Source organism: Neophocaena asiaeorientalis, unplaced genomic scaffold, assembly GCF_003031525.2.
Source record: "Neophocaena asiaeorientalis asiaeorientalis breed wild unplaced genomic scaffold, Neophocaena_asiaeorientalis_V1.1 scaffold217, whole genome shotgun sequence".
Taxonomy (NCBI): Eukaryota; Metazoa; Chordata; class Mammalia; order Artiodactyla; family Phocoenidae; genus Neophocaena; species Neophocaena asiaeorientalis.
This window is the reverse complement of record NW_020172293.1, coordinates 1,913,938-1,940,249: the sequence shown is the minus strand read 5'-3', so window position 1 is coordinate 1,940,249 and position 26,312 is coordinate 1,913,938. Positions and strand designations below refer to the sequence as shown.

At 37.1% G+C, this 26,312-nt stretch overlaps 1 protein-coding gene across 1 annotated transcript in view; it reads left to right on the top strand.

The window, feature by feature from the left end:
• The window catches only part of GPR158 (G protein-coupled receptor 158), a 300,753-nt gene that overhangs the window by 131,168 nt on the left and 143,273 nt on the right, over positions 1 to 26,312 (top strand). Inside the window, exons 3-4 of the mRNA XM_024766198.1 lie at positions 5,535 to 5,637; positions 23,635 to 23,858. Coding sequence (XP_024621966.1) covers positions 5,535 to 5,637; positions 23,635 to 23,858 — 327 coding nt within the window. The remainder of the gene's footprint in view (positions 1 to 5,534; positions 5,638 to 23,634; positions 23,859 to 26,312) is intronic.

Sequence of the window (26,312 nt, the reverse complement as noted above, 5' to 3'; positions counted from 1 at the left end):
GTTCTTTTGCTCCCTGGTGAAATACTGCACTATTCGTTATTCATGAGTTCTTGTTTTCCTGGAAGATTGTTTGAGAAATATGTGGGCGATGTGTACCCTATCACTGCCTGGGAGCCTTTTAGATTTCCTCTGTTTCAGTGTTTTCCTTTTGTTTTAATCAACAGCTGATAGTTGTGGAGAAGTCACTGGATGTTAGGATAATTAACCTTTTTTTTTTTTTTTTTAACGTCTTCATTGGGGTATAATTGCTTTACAATGGTGTGTTACTTTCTACTTGTCTAGTGCCTGTGTTCTGGTGGATGAGGCTGGATATTGTCTTTCTGGTAGGCTGGTCCACGTCTGGTGGTGTGTTTTGGGGTGTCTGTGGACTTATTATGATTTTAGGCAGCCTCCTTGCTAATGGGTGGGGTTATGTTCCTGTCTTGCTAGTTGTTTGGCATAGGGTGTCCAGCACTGTAGCTTGCTGGTCGTTGAGTGAAGCTGGGTGCTGGTGTTGAGATGGAGATCTCTGGGAGATTTTCACCATTTGATATTATGTGGAGCTGGGAGGTCTCTTGTGGACCAGTGTCCTGAAGTTGGCTCTCCCACCTCAGAGGCACAGCACTGACTCCTGGCTGCAGCACCAAGAGCCTTTCATCCACACGGCTCTTGTTCTCAAGTACCTCCTTGCTGCTGAAAGCTCTATAGTCCTTTTAATGTGATGTTGAATATGGTTTGCTAGTATTTTGTTGAAGATTTTCACAACAATGTTAATCAGGATTATTGGTCTGCCGTTTTCTTTTCTTGTAGTATCTTTGTCTGGCTTTGATATCAGGGTAATTCTGGGCTCATAAAATGAGTTAGGAACTGTTCTCTCTCAATTTTTGGAAGAGTTTGAAGAATACTGATGTTAATTCTTTTTTAAATGTTTGTCCATTGAGGCCATCTCGCCCTGGGCTTTTCTCTGTTAGGAGGTTTTTGATTACTGATTCAGTCTACCTGCTAGTTATAGGTTTGTACATAATTTTTGTTTCTTCATGACCCAGACTTGGTCGGTTGTATACTTATAGCAATCTGTCCATTTTTCTCTAAACTCTTAAGCAACATCTCTTCCCATTTGGATCTGGATTACTCCTAGGGACCTATCTTTGATTGTGGGCTCTCAAGATCTCTCCTTAGGAAGTCTCTCCTGGTGGCTTCGTAAGGTTCATCAAATAAGGCATCCAATCTTTTGAGCACCTATGTCACTCACAAGGGTGCCTTAACTCTTAATATGAAGAGCTTAATTTTTATCAAAGGGTCTCATGGAAGAGCTACCCTTATGGAAGAAGAAGTGCTGCTTTTTCCATTTCCACCCTTTTGGACTTATATGAAGATAAAGTAGAAAGATTTAGATTTGAGTATATAAAATAAAGATCTTTAATATCTAAAATGAACATCTTAATGTTATGGTAAAATTTTGAAGATTTTTTTTCTCCTGAATCTAGTGAGGATCTATGTTTATATTCTAAATCCCTAAGGAGAAAAAAATATAAAAAGCAGTTAGTCCAATTACAGTAAACATAGGTTCAGTAGTCACCATACTTATGGAGATTAAAAGAGAAATTAGCTAAACTAGTACACGAATTGCCTCATCTTGAAAATGTATAAGTTTGGCTGGGAGGTGGCCAAATTGAAGTAGCTACAGAATGGTGGTGGTGGATGGAACATGAAAGTATGGTAAGATCACTTTTACACTCCAAGACAAGTGTGTGTAAGCAACAGCACATTCGGTTCCACACATAGTGTGTGTAGCAGAATGATATTCTTTTTTTTTTTTTCTCCACTGTAACAGATGATATTCTTTTATTGAATTTAACAGGTTGAACATTTAAAAATTTTTCTTTAAGGATATAAGATAATTTAATCTTAAGATGAACAAAGAGTTTGAGGTAACTAATAATTCATATTGCAGTGTTTCCCATAATAAAATTAGCAAGCATTTTTTTTTAAGTTCAGGGGACTTTATATTTGGTGATGTTTATCTAATCAACTAATTATCTAATCCACATTTATTGATGTTTATCTAATCAATAGATTTTTTAAAAAACTTCATTTTCTTTCAGCTCTATAGTTAGCTTATATTAAAGAGATACTCTTATTCCAATAAACTTTCAGATCTGCCTTAAACATTTAAAATTCTCAACTGAGTCACTGTTGCAGTGCCGAGTCATATTACCAGGGAATTAGTGCTGATTAAATGAATAGCATTAACCTTAAAATTCCAGTGAAGCAGAATATTTAAACTGCACTGCTATTCTTAGTATCTAAGACTTAGTTTGCTTGGATATATCTTGGCTGGGTGAATGTTTAATAAATGTAACTCACAAGAAATTCCATGTTCTGCACTTAGTGTCACAATCTAGTTAATTAAATAATGGTACCTCACTGAATTGCACTCCTCAGTGTCCTTTGCTTCTTCCTTCTGCCTAACCTTTTAGCCTCGGAGTGTCCTGAGTCTCATCCCTTTGTATCTATTAACTTCACTGCCTACAGGCACTCCCTTAATGATCTAGTCTTATCTGATCTCATGGCTTTGTCTATCGTCTTTATGCAAATGAATCCCAAATTATAGAGCCCAGACATCTCTCCCAAACTCCATACTACTTTATCAGACTACTTTTTTTTTTTGTGGTACCCGGGCCTCTCAGTGTTGTGGCGTCTCCCGTCGTGGAGCACAGGCTCCGGATGTGCAGGCTCAGCGGCCATGGCTCACGGGCCCAGCCGCTCCACGGAATGTGGGCTCTTCCCGGACCAGGGCACAAACCCGTGTCCCCTGCACTGGCAGGCGGACTCTCAACCATTGCGCCACCAGGGAAGCCCCAGGCTACTTATTTGATATCAGGAATTAAATTTCAAATAGACACTTCACACTTAACATTTGCAAAACTGAACTTGTGTTCTCTTCTCCAAATCAACTCCACCTGCAGCCTTTCCCAGATCCTTGATGGCAGCTCCATTCTTAAGGTTGCTCAGGCCAAAATCCTGGGAGTCATCCATTATTCTTCTCTTCTTCTTATACCCTGTATTTCAGCTATTAGGACATCTTGGTAGTTCTGCTTTCTTCAAAGTGTTCCTGAATCTAATTGAATGATTGTTCTTACAAGTTAAAAAAAATAAGTCTCAGCGAAGTTAAGAGAACAGCCCCAAATTCACATAACTAGTAAGACAGAATTCAGGCATATGTTTTCTGACTGACCACAAACAATATGATCTCTTATAATACTAGTACTTCTCCAAAGTAAGTGTTACAATTGCCTTTTTATTTATACAATTCAGAAATAGGACCTGACCCACTATATCACTAGACCTTTATAAGTAGGATGTGTTATTTCATTTAAGTCCTGGAGGAATTCTCTACACACACAATAGTTCTTTCATAACTACTTGCCAACCCAGTTGAATTGACTGGTACTTGTCTGTCCTTGTATTTTGCTCTGGGTCAAGAACTGTGTTTTCATTTGCAAGATATGAGTGTTGGGTGAAAAAAAAAAGGGTATTAATGAAATAAAATATTCAAGGTCTTTTAGAAAGCTCTTTTTCAAAGATTTTCTTGCTATAACCTATGAATTTAGAGCATGTATTAGCTCTTGCTACCTTACATATAAATACTTTATTGTTTGCTGGAATTTTCATGATATGCAATTTTGATCTTATTACTAATCATGAAAGCTTAGATTGAGGGATTATTATTTAGATAATTTAGTATTTTCTCTCAAGGGCCTCTGTCAGAGGGTCACTATTTGTAACTTTCAGATTCACTAAATTCTAAACTCCTCTAATAGGTTATAATGGCAAAAAGGTAAAGTGTTGGGATCTTGGTAGAGAGCTATCAAAAAAGAAATTTCAGTGTTGAGCAAATTCTTGAAACACCCTGTTTTACTGATAAACTGTATTTTAATGGAAGTTATTTCATCCTTATGTAATTGAATGTAGCAGAAATTAAGTATGTATGGTACTGGCACAAAAACAGAAATATAGACCAATGGAACAGGATAGAAAGCCCAGAGATAAACCCACACACATATCTTTGATAAAGGAGGCAAGAATATACAGTGGAGAAAAGAGAGTCTCTTCAATAAGTGGTGCTGAGAAAACTGGACAGCTACATGTAAAAGAAAGAATGAAATTCTAGAAAACCATAATTCAAAGAGTCATGTACCACAGTGTTCATCGCAGCAGTATTTACAATAGCCAGGACATGGAAACAACCTAAGTGTCCATCAACAGATGAGTGGATAAAGAAGATGTGGCATATGTATACAATGGAATATTACTCAGCCATTAAAAGAAATGAAATTGAGTTATTTGTAGTGAGGTGGATGGACCTCGAGTCTGTTATACAGAGTGAAGTAGGTCACAAAGAGAAAAGCAAATACCGTATGCTAACATATATATATGGAATCTAAAAAAAAAAAAGGTTCTGAAGAACCTAGGAGTAGGACAGGAATAAACATGCAGATGTAGAGAATGGACTTGAGGACACGGGGAGGGGGAAGGGTAAGCTGGAACAAAGTGAGAGAGTGGCATGGACTTATAAATACTACCACATGTAAAATAGATAGCTAGTGGGAAGCAGCAGCATAGCATGGGGAGGTCAGCTCGGTGCTTTGTGACCACCTAGAGTGGTGGGATAGGGAGAGTGGGAGGGAGACGCAAGAGGGAGGAGATATGGGGATATATGTATATGTATAGCTGATTCACTTTGTTATAAAGCAGAAACTAACACACCATTGTAAAGCAATTATACTCCAATAAAGATGTTAAAAAAAAAAAAGAAATGAAGTATGTTAAACTGAATTTTGCTAGGGTTCAGTGATATTCTTGAAAGACGCCAATAATAAGCTTTTGGGATGTCCATCATGTCTATTGGTGTGATATATTTGGAAAGCCAATCATTACTTTTCTTCATGTTTATGTACATGTAGAATATTTATCTATGAAACAGATTTTAGGTAAAGAGCACTTCAGATCATTAATTTATCTTTTTTTCCTCTTCTAAATTACACTTTAAAGTTTACTTGTTTTGTTATTCCATCAATTTGTATTTTTTAATCCGAGGATGAAATTTGATGAATATTTAATTCTTAAAGGCAATTTCCACATCTTAAATTCTATGTATCTGTTTGTCCATCTACCTACCTACCTTTGCTTTGGTGGAAATATTTCGCATGGAATCACTTTTAAAAATATTCTTATAGGCTTAAGAAATATCTCTTACGGCAATAAGATGATACGTGAGGCATTAAAAAGAACTGTCTATAATTACTTCCTATGGCAACTGAATGAGTTAAAGATGTATGGCAACTGCAGCTGTAATGGCGTATATTTAGAAAGAAAACTACTTAAAAAAATGTCTGTTGGCAAACAAACCTAAAATAAAGTTCAAAAATGAGATATTTTATTTCTGGAAAATGTGGTCTCTCTGTTACCATTTGCAATGATGGATATCTGTGAGTCTTTATACTGTGAAGTAAACTATGATCAACGGTACTGCTGTCTTTTCTTTCTCATAGTGTATGCCGATTAAGGGCCTAGGATTCGTGCTTGGAGCCTATCAGTGCATTTGCAAAGCAGGATTCTATCATCCTCGAGTCTTCTCAGTGAACAGCTTTCAGAGTAAGTGCCCTTTGCTTCTGTGCATATATGTGAATACACATAATATCTATCATAATTAATTATTTAGATTTTCTTTTAACCTTGTTGGAGTTAGATGATTAAATCCCCACTGGTTTGGCATTCTTTCATCACTTAAGGAGTTTTTGCTTTAGTTTGTCATCTCCAATCCTCTGGAGTACCACCAAAAAATGTGGGGGTTTTTTAAGGTATATTTTTGTTTTCAATACATTTTAAATGCCTGGAAATACTGTAGCTACTCAGTGAGACCAGTTGGGATTCAGTTACTAAGAGGTGTTGCTGCAGAAAATTCCTAAAGCTAATTTTGCTAGTTTGCTTATTTTATTTATGTTTCAATTTGTTTATATGTTAGGTCTCTATGCTGCATGAAGAAGTGCCACAGAGTTACACCTTAAGGCAACACAATCATATTATCACACAGTTTCAACTGATTAGCTTTTCAGTCAGGGGTTAGCTGGTTCCTCTGCACAGGGTCTCACGGAGCCAAAATCAAGGGGTCGTCTGTGATGTGATCTGATCTGAGGCTCAGGGACTTCTTTCAAGTTCATTCAGGTCATTGACAGAATTAGGTTCCTTTCAACTGTACGTGTGAGGTCCCCATTTTATTGCTAGCCGCCAACCGGGGCTTACTCTCAGCTCCTAGAAGTCTCCTCAAGGCCTACTCATGTGACCCTTACTTTTCAAGGCTACCAAGAAAATATCCACGGTCTGTTCAGATGGAGTCTTATATAATATAATCATTATATCAGTCATGGGAATGACTATCCCATCACTTTGCCATGTAATGTCACTTTATCAAAGGAAAGCCTATCTCATCATACTTACAGGTCCACCATAATTCAAGGGGAGGTGATTATACAGGAGATATACAGGCATACCTCATTTTATCGTGCTTTGCTTTGTTATGCATCAAAGATATTGTGCTTTTTTACAAATTGAAGGTTTGTGGCAACCCTGTGTTGTCAGATGATGATTAGCACTTTTTTATGAATAAAGTGTTTTTAAATTAAGGTCTGTATATTGGTTTTTTAGACATAGTGATATTGTACACTTAATAGACTGCAGAATGCTGTAAGCATGACTTTTATATGCAGTGGGAAACCAAAAAAATTCATGTGACTTGCTTTATTGCGATTTCACTTTATTGCAGTGGTCTGTAATCAAACCCACAATATCTCTGAGGTATGCAGGTATTGCAGAATCAAAACTTGCTGACCTGGTTGTTTTAATCTTACTCCAGAAAATGACAAAGTTACTATTTGAATATTGATTTTTTTTACTCTACCTCTAGAGAATGCAGTGTTGCCACGTTGGCTTGTAGCCAGCTATTGGGTATAACAAGAAGGAATGTAGTGGAGAAAGGAGGTACAGGGTTTGGCGTTGCCAAAACTGAGGTACAGGTATCATTTAGGTAGTCATCCATAAATCTTTGTCAGCCTTATTATCGGTCTATATAGGAATTTGCATCTCTACTGGGCGTAGTTCAAAGTATACAGTGAAATTTAGACCTGAGTGTCTTCCTCTGGGAAACTTGGTAGACATTTATGGATTTTTTTCTTCTTTTTTTCTTGGAAAGCACTGTTCTTCATCTTGAGACAGTTTACACTTGACTTCTAGGTTCTGGAAGTAACATTTTGCTCTCTCCTCAGTCATATAATTCACAGGGTTCAGCCCTTGTTCTGAGTAATAGTTGTTGTAGGCCTCCAAGATGGCCTCCAAGATTCTGCTCCCATATGTGCTGTACAGATCTCCTCCCCTTAAGTGTGGGTGGCATCTGTGAATACAACGAGGTACTCACTCCCTTGCTAGGCTATGTTATGTAGCAAAGGTGATGGTATAGTTGCTCAAGTGATCATATTGCATTAAATGACTCCTTCCCATAGTAGCAGACTGGAGAGAGATTCTAGTGCCAGCTTTGAAGAAATAAATTAGCTTGTTGTGAGAGGGCCATGTGGCTAGGACCTGAGGGTGGCCCCTAAGAGCTAAGGCAGCCAGCAAGAAAACAGGAACCTCAGCTGTATAAATGCAAAGATCTATAGGTTCTTCCAACAGTGTGAATACATTTGGAAGCTCCAGATGAGAATATAGCCTAGCCAAAACCTTGGTTTTAATCTAGTGAGACCCTGAGCAGAGAGCCCAGCTTCACTGTGCCAGACCTCTGATCAACAGAAACTGGGATGTAATGATAGGTGTTTTCAGCCCTAGGTTTCCAATAAGTTATTACACAGCAATAGAAAACTAATACAATAGCAATGACGGTAACATATTTTCAGCATGGATATGATGTGTGTGTGTGTGTGTGTGTGTGTGTGTGTACAAGATCATGGCAATAGCCCAGCTACTTTGGCATTCTTCATATTTATGGTCCAGACATAACATATGATTCAACACTGAAGGATTAAGGGAATAGGTTTTAGCTTATGTTCTGTGAAGGTATTTTGTATCTGGTTTACCCACATTTGTTCTCAGCTCCCACTATGTGACTGAAATAAAACATTTAAATATTGTAGAACTAGAGAATGACTATGCCATTTGCTTATAACACCACCAGGAGAAACTAGTTAACCTTTAACAACTTATCTTTATTTAATTTGCATACTCCTACTTTCCTCCTTATTTTAAAAGCCAGTGCTTTTCACTGGACCTACTCTGTCTAAGAAGGGGCCGCTTCTCTGCATAAGGCTAATAACTCGTGTGTTGTACACACAGCAGCTGTGGAAAGGAGGCCACAGTTTTCAGAAAGATGAGCTATATTTGGGCATACCTGTGATTCAGCTTTGACCTCAGCACATACGTAGCTAGAACTGGCCTGCCTCAATGACAGAAGAGAAAGCTAGCTACATGTTATAATTTGAAGTCAGTAAAGTGCTCTTTGACCAAAAATGTCTTTCCTGATGGCCTTGCCAGGTTGCATGAAAATCTAACAGTATTCATTCCTTGTCCTAAGGACCAGGAGTTAAAGCTCAGTAGGGTATTCTACCAAGGGCTAGCCAAACATTTAAAAAAAAATTTGGTTTACTATTAGAATTTTACTACATACCTCTGTTTTAATGTGTTAAGTTTTTAATCATAGTAGCCAGGCAATTCATATGGGTAGTCGTTTTCATATATTCTTGAGGTGGTTTCTGTGAAGTAAGGAATGACTACATGTATCCCTTGGGCCAAAGGTAAAGAAAGCATCGAAGACCCAATAAATGAGATAATGTAATGCAAAACAGCTAGCATAGTACATGGCACATAATAAGTGTTCATAGATATAGTTAAATAAGTGAATAAGCAAACACGTATATAAACACACATCAGTGATACATGTACAGAGTGACTCCTTAAGTACCATTGGTATTTAGCACTTTGTCTCACATACTTTATTATATTAGGATAACCAATTTTTTAAACTAGAATTCTTAGAGAATGAATTCTACATAGATCAGAAGGAAGATGGGACAGCAAAAGTCTGTAACAACCAGTGCTGCATTGAGAAGGACAATACAAAGAAGACTTGGGAGTTAAAGGCAACAGGAGGAAATCAGTTGCTTGATAGGGAAAGTGGGATATAGAAAACAGAAAGGGATGCCTCTCAAAGGTAAAATTTACTTATTTATAGCTGTGAATCTAGAAAAAGACCTGAAATTCCCACATATAGTCTTGTATCCCATTTGGAGAGAGGAGCTAAGATGTGGTGTTGATCTCTTAGAGAAAATGTCAGTGTGACTGTTAAAAATCCTGTTAAAATATGAAGTGATTTAAAAATCTTTATTTAGACCTAGGCCCACAGTAAACAAAAAGCTTGTAAAGAACAACAAAGATACGTTCAGATGACTTGATTTAAAACTGTGCTGACAGCCCAGAGACTGTGTTCCTGGCATCTCTTTAGATTGGTGGTCATAGGAGAGCTAATAGGATCTGACATCTGGATAGCAGCAGGATTTCAGAATCGCCAAGTACTGATGTGTAACTGTCTCTTCAAATCCAGGTTGTTCACTTCCAGGTTGTTGAAATACGAGCTTATGACAAGCTCATCTTCCTCAAATCCATCTGTCACAGTTTGAACTCTGTCTTCAGTACAATCTCCTTTCTCTTTCATGGGACACATTACCAGCCTCTCTCTCAGTCTTACCTCTCTTGCCTTTTGGATCAACTTCAGCTCACATGCATTTCCAGATAAACCCATCTAACAAATGACCCACATCTAAAAATGACAATCCCTGCTTTGCCAACTCTGTTGATGGTGGGGGAAAAAACGCACCCCCGGGCTTCCCTGGTGGTGCAGTGGTTGAGGGTCTGCCTGCCGATGCAGGGGGCGCGGGTTCGTGCCCAGGTCTGGGAGGATCCCGCGTGCCGCGGAGCGGCTGGGCCCGTGAGCCATGGCCGCTGGGCCTGTGCGTCCGGAGCCTGTGCTCCGCGGCAGGAGAGGCCACAGCATTGAGAGGCCTGCGTACTGCAAAAAAAAAAAAATTAAAAAAAAAAAAAAAAAGGCCCCCCAAAAGCAGAGATTTAAAAAATGTGTAGTCTCAGAAGAAAGAAATGGAAAACTCTTTGAAATCAGGTACAGTATAGGGATGCTGAGCTCCAAGCAAACTGCTCAGCAAGGCTAACCTGTCTCTGGGATACACATCTTTGTGTTGCACTTGGGCCTCACACTCCCCATTCCTCTTCTGTTTCATGAATGTAGAGCTGGAGATATTTGGCTTTTTGCAGACTAAGTCCAGTCTCTAGTCTAATCCCAAACTTGGAATGGACTAAAAGAGCTTCAACATCATATTCTCATAATTAACATCATTACTTTTGCTCTTGGTCTTACTTAAGCCTTGTGACCTGGTTCTAATCACTTCAGTTGTAGTAGCAAAATTCTCCATCTAACTGCCTGGGCCTATACTTTTGTCTGTCATTTGCCTAATTTTCAGTTTTTACATCTTCTTTCATTAGTCCTGTTTATAGGGATTGGAGTCCAGGCACTAAATGTCTGGCAGATAGGGTTATTTGCCAGTGGAAGAGTTCCCAGTGCCGCCAATCTTCTTGGACTATTGACTATTTCATTTACCTCGTTTGTCTTTAACTAGTTCTTTTCAGTTATTGGAACACTCCATACCATGTTGGGTTTCCCTGGTTGCCGATCTCAGAGCTGTATTTCTACCATAGTTTAATACAATAATTAAGAGCATAGTCTTTGGAATAAGTCTAATTTAGGTTTGAATCCTGGCTCCATTACTTACTTGCACTGTGCTAAATTATTTAACTAACCTAAACTTCATTTATGCCATATATAAAATTGGGATAACACCATCTGCTTTATAGAATAAATAAGGATTCAGTGATGTAATGAATATAAAGTTCTAATCATAGTAATTGGCACGTATTAAATGCTCAAAAATATTGTTACTTTTATGATAACTATTGGAAAGCTTGTATTTATTCTGCTTACCCCTTTCCTCAGATATTCTGCCCATTTTCATCCCTTCCGTCTAGTATTTGCTCCACTTCCCAGCTGAGGAACACATTTTCAAGTCCCAGAGTTTTTCAGCTTTATCCTTAAAATGGGCCTCGCTATGAGATATAATACTCAGTCCACTCAAAGTCTTCCTTCTCCCCTACCAGCTGAAATTTTACTTTGTTAGATTTTCCCTTAGGTGTTTCATTCTTTTTATTTGTTTACATTATTAGACTGCTAATTAGAGACTCACTTGTGTTAACAGTCAACTTCCCCCAAGTCTTAAAAAACCTCTGGCAGGGGAATTGGACTGTCAATTATTCATACATTAGCTCATTGTAGTAAGCGGAATAGTGCCCCGTAAACCCCAAAAGATGTGCATGTTCCAGTTTTCACAACCTGTGAAAATGGTACTTCACGTGGCAAAAAGGAACTTCTCAGATGTGATTAAATTACAAACATTGAGATGGGGAGATTATCCTCGATTCTCCAGGTGGGTCCAGCCTAATCACGTGAGTCCTGAAACGCAGAGAACCATTCCCAGTGGTAGTTAGAGACAGATGTAAGGACACAAGGAGGGACGCTTGAGAAATGCTACATCACTGTCTTTGAAGATGGAGGAAAGGGTCCACAAGCCAAGGAATGGAGGTGGCCTCAAGAAGCTGGAAAAGGCGAGGAAATAACGTCTCTCCTGGACTCTCCAGAAGAAAATGCAGCCCTGCTCACACCTTGGTGATAACCCAGTGAGACCCATATCAGACTTCTGAGCTATAGAAATATCAGAATGAATATAACTGTAGTTGACTCTTGAACCACACAGGGTTAGGGGCACTGGCCCCTGTGAAGTTGAAAATCTGTGTATAACTTTATAGTCGGCCTTCCTTATCTGTGGTTCCACATACATTGATTCAGCCGACCATGGATCATGTAGTACTGTAGTACATGTGCAGTGAGAAAAATGCACGTGTAAGTGAACCTACACAGTTCAAACCTGTGTTGTTCAAGGGTCAACTGTGTATTATATTTCATGTAAGAAGCAGTATAGATTTGTGTTGTTTTAAGGTACCAAATTTGTGGTAATTTGTAATAGAAAACCAGTACACTCAGTATGTTTGGTTCCCACTCGGCATTCATTCCAGTGTTCACAGTAGGCCATATGTTTTTTCTAGAGGAAACTGTTCATAATTGCAAATGATTGCTGACTTAGACAATTTATAATCTAGCAGGCTCTTTGTATGAGGATGGCCTTTGAGTCAGACAGATGGATTTGAGTCTTATCTCCACTTACTCACAGGAGACTTGGGAAGTTTCTCATATATTCTGAGACTCTCCCCTTATTCATACATCAGGAAGAGTGAAATCTATGCCCTTGGTAGTTATGAGGAGTAGTTGAGATAACATGATATCCCCCAAATTATAGTGATTATTATAATAAAGTGAATATGGAGAATTTAGTCTTTTTATTTATAGTACTTATGTATTGGGTGTTGTTGAGATTGAATAAATAGTCCATAGGCAAAAAAAGAAAAAAAAATCCATTTGTGTTTAATAATTTTATAATTCAGATCAGAATTGTTCCAAGATCTATCTAAGGTGGTATTTTTGTCCAAAGAAAAATACTACTACAGTTACTTATAAGAAATAAAAATCTAGAAGACAATAGAAAAGTGAATATAAGATGTATATGTAAGCATATAGAAATACAGGGAAAGATTGACTATATTCATAGTGAGGAAATATAAATTAAAAAATTTTTGCACTGGGCTTCATTTTGAGCTTATTGTTACAGCTAGCCATTCATGATATAAGTGCATGAAAGTATATTAGCTACTCCTGATTTTAGGATATGCAAATATGTATTCCTGTCCTAACAGTAGCGGTCTTTTTGGACAACAGTGTGAGCATAACCACAGTTTGCTAACTGTTCTTTCCTCATGAATATTATACATGTTGAACCAAATATGCACAGAAATCTCCTGAGTGTATTGGAGCTACTCATGTGCATGTACCTATTTCCACTTAATTTTTGGATGTGATTTTATCAAGCTGGAGACGGGAGGCAGATTACTTCATCATCTTAAACAGATGAAATAATGAACAAATATATCTTCCCATGGTTAGCTCATTGCAGCATTTTAACTCCAAACATTGATTGATGAATACGTTCCCTCCAGTTCTAAAGAAAAATCAGATATGTGTTTGGAAAAGAAGAAGATGTTTACCCTAATAATGATGTCAGATGAGCATTATTTGTATGGAGAGCTAATGCTGAACCCTCATTGTCTGACTTGATTCTTTGTTACTTCCAGCTGAGTTATGTTCATTGTCTGTGACTTATCTTTTTCTCTCATGCCTGTTGAATGGAAAGAAGGGGGGTCTGTGACATATAGACACATGGGACTGGTCTTGCAAAGATCCAAGCTCTAAGCTTCTTTTGCCTGAACCAGTTCCTAGCACTGAGGGCCACAACACCTCCAAGAAGGGACCTCTGATCAGCTGGTTCGTTGATTGGTTTATGTGTCTGAAAATCCATCTGTCAAAAATATTACTGGGCACTGCCTCTGTGCTAGACATTGTTTAGAACTGGAGAAAAAGAAGTGAGTAAAAAAGCGAGGTTTCTAAGCTAGGACAGACCCATCATCTTCCCAGCACATATTGCAATACCCGCAAACAACAAATGAGGGCAATCTTGAGTAAAATATAACTCACTGTCCAATATTAGTAAATTAGGTCAAATGTAAGAGCTTTAAGGTTTAACAGGCTTTCAAGGGGAGGTATGGTTTCTATCCAGATACTCAAATGTCCAAATGTTGTGTTTTTACTATTGTGAAAACACAAGTTTATACTTCTGGCACTTAAGTGTCTTAATCAGCAAAACCCTTAATACAATAGTGATATTTCTACATAATATTTATACTATGAAGACCTGAAATATATCATTTCTGCTTCAATCCACCTCCCCCCTCAAATTCATTCCTCATTCTTTTCTAAATCAGAAACTCAGTGTTTTTCTTCCATAAAATATAGGAAGAAAACTTTCTGGGGTACATTTTGAAATATGTGCACAAGTTGTAAAAAAGGTAAATACATTTTGATGTACCAGTTTGACACTTCTATAATTTATTCCCAGGGGGTATCAATCTAAGAGATTAAGAAAGATGTATTTTTTTTCTATAAAAAAAATAGAGGAGGAGCAGCAGGAGAGAAGTTTTCCTTTAGTTTGTTCATTTGTTAAATCTTCAGAAAAATTTTTAAAAACTAGTATTTTAAGAAAACTTCTGAAAAGTTTTAGTGTTTCATCAGCAGTGACTGAAATTACCACTTGGATTTTTATGACAAATGAAATTTCTCAATGTATACACAATGTGATTTTTTTTTTTTTTTGGCAGCCGGCATTCAAATAGAATTTTGCCACATGAGTTTTCTAATGTTACCTTCTAATTCCGTTTGCAGTTCCCTTCAAAGGAAAAGGATGGTATTACCTTGTTAAAGGAAAATGTTTAAGATATTTCTACTTAATATTATGTATAAGGACAACTTTTAATTAATGGGTAATGCAGTTTATTCTTTGCTGAGCTTTTTTGTGGAAACAGGTGTGGCTAGGTAGGAATGACAGCACTATTTTTTTAAAAAAACATCTTTATTGGAGTATAATTGCTTTACAATGTTACTTTCTGCTGTATAAAAAAGAGAATCAGCTATATGTATACATATATCCCCACATCCCCTCCCTCTTGCACCTCCCTCCCATCCTCCCTATTCCACCCCTCTAAGTGGTCACAAACCACGGAGCTGATATCCCCTTGCGATGCAGCTGCTTCCAACTAGCTATCTGTTTTATATTTGGTAGTGTATATATGTCAATGCTACTCTCTCACTTTGTCCCAGCTTACCGTTCCCCCTCCCCATGTCCTCAAGTCCATTGTCTATGGGAATGATAGCACTGTTAACTGAAATTCAGATTTCATAAGATAGGATGTCTAAGCACATTATTTAAAACTGTATCTCCTCATTTTTTGGGTTATTTTGAATTGTCTAATTTATTTCAATAGAAGTTTTAAAAAAATCCCCAAATGGGGTGACATATTTAGAAAGGCATTGCTAATAGTGTTAACTGTCCTAATCTTATTAGAATATCATAAGCAGCACAGAATTTAAAAGAACAGCATAAAAATGAAGGACTCACTAAGAAATAATCTTTATTTCCTGATTTAATGATGTAAAGTATTGCACTTTATTATTTCATGTAAAAAATGTAGCCAACAGTAACATACAGATATATAATTTAGTATTTATTATATGCATTTAATAAACTTTTTTTTTTTTTGGCGGTACGCGGGCCTCTCACTGTTGTGGCCTCTCCTGCTGCGGAGCACAGGCTCTGGACGCGCAGACTCAGCGGCCATTACTCACGGGCCCAGCCGCTCCGCAGCATGTGGGATCTTCCCGGACCGGGGCACGAACCCGTGTCCCCTGCATCGGCAGGTGGACTCTCAACCACTGCACCACCAGGGAAGCCCTAATATACATTATTTTTCAACAGCTGTATGTTTGCTGTATGGTACATTCTTAAAAATATGCTGATCATAGTTTGTAAAACAAAAACCTTATAAAACTCAGCAAAATTTGCAAACTGATCAGAAAAGTGTTTTGGGAGACTAGAAAAAATACTTTTTTATTTAATCGTGTTTCAGATCAGAGACTAGAGATGTGGCACCTAAATGTAATGCATGATCCTGGATTTCATCCTGGATAGATAATAGCTACAAAGGACGTGACTCTGAGAATTGATGAAATTTTAATATGGATTATTCATTAAAAAAAATTTCATCAGTATTAAGGTTCCCAACTTTGATCATTGTAATGTGCATTTGTATGAGAATGCTCTTTTCTCAGGACATACAAGCTGAAGTGTTTATAGGTAGAGAGATACAATATCTCAAATGGTTCAGAAAAAAATAGTATACATATACATTTTTAAACATCAGTTTTATATTGAGAACATATGAATGATAAAGTAAATGCTGTGGAATGTAAATAATTAGTGAATCAGGGTAAGAAATATATAGGATTTCTTTTTTATATTTGATAAATTTGTTACATTTTGTAAATTTAAGGTATACAGTGTGTTACTTTGATACATTTATATATTGTAATATGACTGCCATTGAAGCAATATTTATCACATTACATCATTATAGTACAATATTATTGTCTGTATTCACTGTACTGTGCATCAGATCTCTATGGCTTATTTACTACTCCTTACAAGTTTGTAGTTTTAAACACCATCAATTTTAACACGCCACCTCCTATAGCTGGTAACTACCATTTTACTCTCTGTGTTTTACAGGTTTGACTTTTTTAGATTCCACGTATGATTCTCTATTAGTGATATCATATAGTACTTGCCTTTCCCTATCTGACTTACCTTGCTCAGCATAACGTACTCAAGGTCCATCCATGTCGAAACAAATGGCAGGATATCCTATTTTCTCATGGCTGAATAATATTCCACTGTGTATATGTGCCACATCTTTTTAATCCATTTATACGGATTTCTTGCAGCTATTCTGTGCATTTCAAATTATATCAAATTAAAAGCTACAAAAATAGAATTTTCACAATTTCAGAGGTCTAAAAGTTTTCAGTAATTGTAGCATTGGTTTGTTAATTAGGCCTTTGGGATTTTGAGCAAAATTTACTTCGTTGCTCACTGCTATCTAGAGGGTCCTGGTTTTAAATATTTCGTTTTTATTAAAAAATTATATACACATTAAAGAAACTTTGGAATGTATAGAAAAGTAGAATTTAAAAGGCATTTGAAAATCTATTGGTCATTTAATTCTTTATAGTTTTTTTTTTTTTTTGCGGTACGCGGGCCTCTCACTGCTGTGGCCTCTCCCGTTGCGGAGCACAGGCTCCGGACGCGCAGGCTCAGCGGCCATGGCTCACGGGCCCAGCCGCTCTGCGGCACGCGGGATCCTCCCAGACCGGGGCACAAACCCGCGTCCCCTGCATCGGCAGGCAGACTTGCAACCACCACGCCACCAGGGAAGCCCAAATTTATAGTTTTTATACAATAGTCTCTCTATATATAATTTTTCTAAAACTTGGTATAAATGTCCAGAGGTTATATGTTTTTCTGATGTCAATGTAAAAAAATTAAGGTAAGCAAATAGGTTAACATACTGTTTACGAATTGTCACAATTTATCTTGATGGTCTCCTGTTTACAGGTGAATGTTTTAGATTCACCAGTGCTCCTGTGGAGCTACTGTAACCTTCTCCCTATGCCATCTATAGTTTTGCTCAAGGCAGCGTATTTGATCACCCATATAATGAACTGAAAACCTCCTATTGCCCAAGTTAATAGCTCTTCATATTTGCCATTTGTCTTCAGGAAGTATTTGCTTCATCTGAAAGTTCCAAGTATCAACTTTGTTTTTAAGCCTTAGAAAAGCAGATTGGGATTCTGGAGGATGCATGGAGGATGTTTCAAGTTGCTCAGAATCAAATTATCATCCAAGATGATTTCTAAACAGTAATATTAAGTAATAGCTTATATTCTTAATGTATCTTTCTAGTTTATGTCTAGCATCTTGAAAAATATAATTTTTATGCATAACTGGTTTGAGAACACAAAGATTTGAGTTGAATGTTATTTTCAACTATACATTCGTATTACAGGTCGATTAATTTATTCTTTTGAGAGATCACTTTTATCATTATCAATTATTTCCTGACTATCCAGTATGTATAAATTACTGTGTTCGGTGCTGAGTATATAAAGAGGTATATAAATCACAGTCCTGTTCTCTAGGAACTTAAAATTTTAAACCATCATAAACTTAAAGTGCCATTCAGTAGATTAACAAAAAGCCCATTATTATTATCTAGTAGTAGTGTGATTTCTACAATTGCATGTATTCTCTTGTTCTAGGTAGAGAACTTCAGCCTAAATTAATAAAATATTTTTGGAACCAGAAGATTATTTAATCATGCTTTGTGTCCTACAGGAAACAGTTAAATGTAAAAAGCTCTATCCTTAATTTTAGCTTTTTTGAGCTTTAGAAATCGAATCTCTGACTTTCAGTTTTGCTTTCTCTCCATTTTAACACTTTGTGTCCCTTATAGAATCTCATGATTTTTCATAATCAAATAAAGTGAAGGCAATTATTAGAGAGGAAGTTTCTCATGGCAGCACTTCACTGTTTGACGTTTGTGAGTTGATCTTGTGATTATTTTGAGCACAGAGGATAAGATGTTATCATAATTTGTCTTCTAACAAATTGCTTTTTATCCGTGAATATTGAAACACTCATTTAACCAACATAACTTAGTATTACCTGTATCAGGAAATATAGAATTGTTTGGAATTACGTCAGTTTACAACCCTGAATCTAGCTATTACTATTTCAGTAGACATGATACCCATTAGCTATTATTTCAGTCCTACCTGAGGAAGATAATGGGCTTCTCTGTGGTATGTCCTGTACTCATGATCGTATTTTATAGCCCAGTATACGCTGGGTCTTTTAATCTAGGTTGGGAAATAAAAATATAAAACCATAGTCTTACTTTAGAGAGTTCACAGTTTATTTGGGTTCAGCATATGGATGTGTGGAACTCTAGCAGTAAGCACAGCAGAGGGACACAGGCAATTAAAGATAGTCATAACGGCTTGGAGCAGCAGGAAGGGAAGTGAACAGAGACTGAGTGGATCAGGTGTGAAAAGTTCTCTGTGTTGGTGTGGAGCTCGAGGTGATAGAGAATAATGGTGAAGAGAATAATGGGGCAGGGTAGTTGCATTTGGACAACAGACTGTCTGAGATTCTTAGTGTTCCTGAATTCCACCTCCCATTCTCTGCTTCAACAGGTTGAATCTAAACAAGTAACAGTCTCTCCAGTAAATCAGAATTGGGGGATATTGTGATCGCTATGAAAGAACCTTGGTTTATGCGCAAGAAAATATGCCAATGTAGAGGGGGCCATAACTAGGAAAAAGATAGATGTGCCACAAAATTGGATTAGTGAAAGAAATGTGTATCTTTCTCTCATATGCAGAAATGGTATATAAGTCTGATTTAGGAATAAGATTTTCTAGTAAAAGAAAGAAGGAAAGAAAAGAGAGTCTAATTAAAAAAATATATATATATTGAATTTAATTATATACATTTAATATACACAAAATAAATTTCACAGAGAATGTACTCCATTTTTAATTGCAGGAGAAATTTTTTTTCTTTTTTAATCCTTGGATATGTCTTATGAAAAGGAAACAAATAACTAAACCCAAATGTTTAGAGTGTTGCAGAATGCCTTATGGGTCTTTGACAATACTCTAAAAATATCAGTTGTTGAATTTGGCAAAGTCTGAGAAGAGAAACTGTTTTGCCTTTTGTTTTTTCCTAACACGAAATTAAGGTTTTTCCTTTGGTGATGACTTAAAGCTCATTGAGCTTTGGATAGTTTGATCAGCCTAGTTTATTAGAGCATCTCACCATACTGTGATTTGGTTACAATCTGTATAATAGGGAACTGGAGAGAGTTCTACTCATTATTTTTTTAAATATAATTTAATTTATTTTTTATTTTGGCTGTGCCATATGGCATGCGAGATCTTAGTTCCTTGAACGGGGATGGAACCTGTGCCTCCTGCAGTGGAAACGCAGACTCCTAACCACTGGACCACCAGGGAATTCCCCGGGTTCTACTCTTTAAATGTGATAGTTTAAACTGGGAGTAATTCATTGCATTGTCTACTATCTTTAGGAAACGGATTAGACATGTATTGTAAAGGAAAGAAAAGGACCACAGGCAAGAATAAACTACTTCTGCAGAGTAATTTGCTTTGTAAACATGTAGGAAAGTGTTTAACAACGTAATTAGAGTTGTCTGTGAGATCTACTAGTCCTAGGCTTGCTGACCTCTCTAAGTCCAGCTTATGGTCAGCATGTTCTTCAAATCTAGGGGACACCATTCAAATTGTATTCTGTATGACTTTGGCACTTAGAAGCCATCTTTTGTGTGTGTGTGTCCTGTATCACAAACTCTGGATGTACCTCAGATTTTAGCTACCTGTTGGGTTCAGAAGGACTATTTCATAAAACAAAGATTTTCTGTACATACTTTTTCTTTACTGCTTTAACTTTTGTTGTGGTTCTGTTTATGGTAGTTGGTTTATTTGCAGAGTGTTTGCACTTGTTAGGAATCACCGTCCTTTGTTACAAATGTCCAGTGTCTGTAAAACCATTACTTTTTAAATATTTTGCCCGTTTTTTCATCATTTCTGATGAAAAAGTAAATTCAATCCCCATTCTTCCATCTTGGCCCGAAGGGGAAATCCTGACCTCTGTCTCCCACATCTGTTCTTAGAGCCCTTGACATTTTTGTCAGCCTCATCAGATCATCTGAATCCTTGACAATTTTCTTAATCTTTCTCAGTACAGTGACTCTTTCTGGCTTCACCTATACGACTCTCCACTTTTTACTCAAGAGTTTGTTAATTCATTGTTTTCTTAGTAACCTAGGTTTTCATACTTCATAGATTTTGATTTGTGTGCCTGTTATTCCTCGTTTGTATCTATATTACATACCTGTTTTTCACCCTTTCTCATGCCGCTTAGCCCTACCTCTTACTCTAGCCATTGCCGTGACTATATTCTGAAAGCTTTGAACAGCTTTGCATAAGTACGTTTGTACTACTCTTTGCCTCAGACTGGCACCTCAGACCATACTTCTGACTTTCTGTTCTGCTGTGGGCACCACTGAAGTAATTTTTCAGGGTGCAGGAACCTGCTCTGGGCTCATGAGTCCGTAACCCAGAAATGTGTGGAAATTAATGACTCTGGTGGCCACCCTTGACCAATGAGTAAGGTTGATGATGGAAAATGTTTTCCTGTTTAATCCCTTAGATTGACTCGTACGCAGGACGCCCCTGGAAGACTGAGCACTGGCTACCCTGAGGGAGTAAAGGCAGCAGCTCCGTTTCACAGCCTCGTATTGGGTTTCCTTCTCCCCAGCAATGCCATTGTCACAATCCTCTTTATTTTCTCCCCTCGGCTGCTTTATCCTCCCCATTCGTTTCTGTGCTACTGAAAATTGTAGAAAATAAAAAAACTCTCTTGACTAGATTTCCCAGTAGATCATACCATCTTATTCAGACTGGGTTCATTTTCTGCCAGGTGATCCAACTGGTCATCTTGTGTTTAACTGCTGCCTTAATCTTTCATGTCTTCATACTCAAAACTGGCCACCTTCACACATATTCTTACCTGAGCTGTTAAGAAGTATAAGACTTTACAAGATTAGCTTCCACATTTTCTTTCTTCAGTACATCAAAATGATTTTGAACTGATTCCTCCTCTCTATAAAAAATACTTAAAATATCTTTAATATACCTCTACTTTCTAGTGTTAAAAGAAGTGACATCAATTATTAGAGTTAATTTCCCCAACTATGCTCTTGATTACCTCCAATCCTAACTTCTCAAGTCTTTACCAATCTTCTCAATCTTTTTTTAATTTCCAGTGCCTCCTTTTGCTGACTATAGCTATGTTCAGATCTCACCTGTAATGGAAGAAAACAAAACACAAAACCAAAATCCTTTTTTTTGACCCCATTATTATTATACCTATTAACCATGAGCTTTTCTTGCCTTTTGTATTCAATGGAACATTTACTGAAACAGTATTCTATTTTATTACATATTTATTCCTTAAGCCCTGACAACCTAATTTCAATCTCTACCACTCTCCAGAAACTACTGTCTTAAATGTCAGTGAAGGATGAAATAATCATTAAACCTCATAGTCTTTCCTCAGGCATCCTCTCTGATCACATTCCAGCATGTTCCAGTAAATTCCAGTTTTCTTCTCTGACATTGTGAAAACTTCTACCTATTTAACTTCTTCCTCTTTGCAGTTCCTGATCAATACCTTATCTACTCCCAGAGTTCTCTGTAAGTTCTTTCACGGACACTGATTCTTCTCCCACACTCCATTCTTGTATTATTTCTCATTTCTTATTGTATATTTCTCCTGCACAATGAATTGGATGTCAAATTTAACTTATCTGCAATGGAGCTTGTCATTCCCACTGACTCCCTTCATATCTCAGCTGTTTCTTGTAACTTCCTTGTTTTTGATCAGTAGTGCCTTTCTTTAAGACACCAGTGGATTCCTAATTCCTCTTTGCGTCTCCCATATTTGGAGAAGAGAAAGCAAGGCACTGTGATTTACATACACTATCTCATTTAATCCCCACAGCAATTCATATTTCATATATAAATAAAGTAAGACCCGAAGTGGTAGGGTGAGTTGCCTAATGTTTCAGAGCTGTCTAGGGATGGGAACCATGTCTGCTGGACACTGAAATTCATATGCTTTTCAGTGTGTAACAGAATGAAGACTCTTAAACAGCAGTGTATCCTGAATCAACAAAGAAATATTCAATTATGTTTGCTATTGTATTTATTAAGGAAGGAATGAAGACAAAAATATATCTTAGAAAGGCTGTGAACCTTCAACAAGAGATGAAAGTAATAAAGATTTTCTGTTAGACTTTGTGTTATTAAAATGGTGTTAACCAGAATAACTTCTTTCCCAAATTCCTCAGTCAAAGTTATGTTATATACTGAGCTGTATGGTTGTATTATATACTAAACTGGGTATATATTTACTAATATCTTTCATGTTGAGGTCAGGGTTAGAAATAGGTTTGGGTTTTTTTTTTAAAGTATGTATTATTAATTAGATATTTATCAATGCTAAACTCAACTCAACATTTAAAGAGAATTCTTACCTCTTGGGCTTCAGAGCTATGTTAAGTTTGATAACTGAGACAGAAGAATCTAAAGTTAAAGGGAGATCAGTAGCAGCAGTTAGATTATAGTGTGGAAATGTCCTATAGGTGTGCAGAGTGGGAAATTACGTGAGAGCCTGTAAGTATGGATTGTATTCTGGGCAAATGATGCATCCTCATCAGGCAATTGCGCACTGAACAACTGTCGATTAAGTACCATTTTATCCAATTTAGACCTAATGAACTTGGTAGACGAGATCCCTGCTGGATTAAGGAGCAATCAGAGTCTTATTTTGGGTTCTGTGCCATCTAGGTCAAGAAGTTTCCAAAGTGTTGTGTATATTTACTTGGTACAAGAATGACACAACTTTCTTATCCTTCCTTCTGTTAATCCCTTAACAAATATTTATGGAATATTATTTGTGCTGTAGGGAGTTTCCATTGGTGAGTGGTAGATAGTGAAATAAAAGACTTAGAAAACTGTTCCTTGCCTCTGAGGAGTTTTAGTTCCATTTTTGCTAGTTTTCCTGAATTAGTCTGAATGACAGTTTTTTTTCTAATCAAAAGGATAAAAAGAATTTTGTTTGAGTCTAAAGACAAAGTAACTCTCTCCTCTAGCAAGAAGATTGATGAAAGGTCTTTAATAAGAGGGAAAAGGAATGAAGACGTGAGGATGTGTTTTGACTCTGTACTCAGTCTCACCTACCTCAGAGGTGCAATGACACTGGTTTTATTTGGAACTTTCAGGAAGGGGTCCGGATCACCATTTTGCAGGAAATGCGAAGGATGTGTCAGAAGAAGCCCATGTCTGCCTGCCCTGCAGGGAGGGCTGCCCCTACTGTGCTGATGACAGCCCCTGCTTTGTCCAGGAGGATAAGTACTTGCGACTTGCTATCATCTCCTTCCAAGCCCTGTGTGTGCTGCTCGACTGCGTGAGCATGCTGGTGCTCTACCGCTTTCGCAAAGCAAAGGTAAACCCAGGTACCCTGGTTACCTTTCTTTTTATTATGAAAGGTACCTTTCTTTTTATTCTGGACTGACCTCTTCTTTCCTTTTTTTTTTTTTTTTTACATCTTTATTGGAGTATAATTGCTTTACAATGGTGTGTTAGTTTCTGCTTTATAACAAAGCGAATCAGTTATACATATACATATGTTCCCATATCTCTTCCCTCTTGCGTCTCCCTCCCTCCCACCCTCCCTATCCCACCCCTCCAGGTGGTCACAGAGCACCGAGCTGATCTCCCTGTGCTATGCAACTGCTTCCCACTAGCTATCTGTTTTACGTTTGGTAGCGTATATATGTCCATGCCACTCTCTCACTTTGTCACAGCTTACCCTTCCCCCTCCTCATATCCTCAAGTCCATTCTCTAGTAGGTCTGTGTCTTTATTCCTGCCTTACCCCTAGGTTCTTCATGACATTTTTCTTTTTTCTTAAATTCCATAAATATGTGTTAGCATACTGTATCTGTCTTTCTCTTTCTGACTTACTTCACTCTGTATGACAGACTCTAGGTCCATCCACCTCATTACAGATAGCTCAATTTCGTTGCTTTTTATGGCTGAGTAATATTCCATTGTATATATGTGCCACATCTTCTTTATCCATTCATCCGATGATGGACACTTAGGTTGTTTCCATCTCCTGGATATTGTAAATAGAGCTGCAATGAACATTTTGGTACATGACTCTTTTTGAATTATGGTTTTCTCAGGGTATATGCCCAGTAGTGGGATTGCTGGGTCATATGGTAGTTCTATTTTTAGATTTTTAAGGAACCTCCGTACTGTTCTCCATAGTGGCTGTACCAATTCACATTCTACCAGCAGTGCAAGAGTGTTCCCTTTTGTCCACACCCTCTCCAGCATTTACTGTTTCTAGATTTTTTGATGATGGCCATTCTGACTGGTGTGAGATGATATCTCATAAGCAGAAGTCTTTCTATAATATGATTGGACTAGAGTGTGAAAGCTATATTCTTCAGCTTCGCAGGAGAAATAGGAATTGAAAATGTGAAACTTTATTATAACGTTTTCTTCTACAGAGTGTTTCTCCCTGTTTACCCTGAAGCTCAAGTACCTCATTGCCTTAAAGGACTCTTTTACATCATCTCTTCAGACTCTAGAAGAACTTATTTTGCCAGTTCCCAATATATTGTTAATTTTTTCCTAGGTAGAAAGCTTTATGATATTTATTGTATTTCATTTTAATTTCTCTTAGCCATATTTGAAAAAGGTAAATGGACTCATCTGTTTCTGAGCACATTATACTTTGAAGAATGAATTTATTCATGACCATACATATGGTCTTGCATCAGTATCCCAGAATGATAGTGGTCCTGCACAGAGCTTATATGGCTTTTGAGAGAGGCTGTCCTTTGGTTCTGTTCTGAGGAATCAGAGAGTAGTATAACCATTTGTATGCTTCTGAGTTGGGGGTGGACGAAATACCAAAATATTCAGGGCAAAGCTATCTGGGGAGCTGTCTTTAGTTGGTCACCCAATTAACTGTATGCAGCTGGTGTTGTGTCAGATTTGTGGTTCTGTTGCTTTCAGAAGCGTATTTGTGCCATTGAAAAGAAAAACAAAACTTGAAGTTTCCACCTTTTCTGAATTTGTATGACCCCTTCGTGTTAGCACAGTTGTAGAGATTGGTTTAGATTACAGAACTCATTGAAAGTATAAAGTGTTCCCATTAGAAATTAAAAAAAGAAAACAACTCTCTGTGAATGGCATGTGTTACAAAGCCTCAAATTAACATTAAAAAAAACCCACCTCTTTTGAGATTCTAGGAGAATGTATCCATTATGTTAATGTTATAGACTTTAATAGTTATTTTAAATAGTTTCATTAACAGAAGCATACAACAAATTAGAATCAAACTTTGTATCAGCAAGAAAGGTGCAAACTGGCAAATTGCTCTTCATTTAACCAATACTTGTCATTCTTTTGCAACAAAATATGTATTATATGTTAGATTGTATATATAATAAAGTAGCTGGCCAATGGAATTGGGAAATATCTAACCACTGTTACCTAGATAAAATTAATTGCTTATTAAAAAGCCTATCACTGGCAGAGCAGGTAGAATTGAAAGGTCTATTTAATAAACTGCTCTGAAGTATCTCTATATAATGTAATTCATTTACACAGTGTATACCACAAAATTCTTTATGAATTTTAATTGATTTTAATCATTAATGATTGTTGTGCTAAATTGAGTTAGTGATATATGACGGTAGAATATTACACAGGATATTAAGAAACTAAGATAGTGCTTGCTAGACCAATGTCTTAATCTATGGTAATGTTACTTAACATTTCTAAAGTTATTAACCTTTTGAATTTCTCTGCACCTTCATATGAAATGCTGCTTTACAGGGCTATCATGAGAATAGATATCTTTACATGTCGTTTGGTGAAAT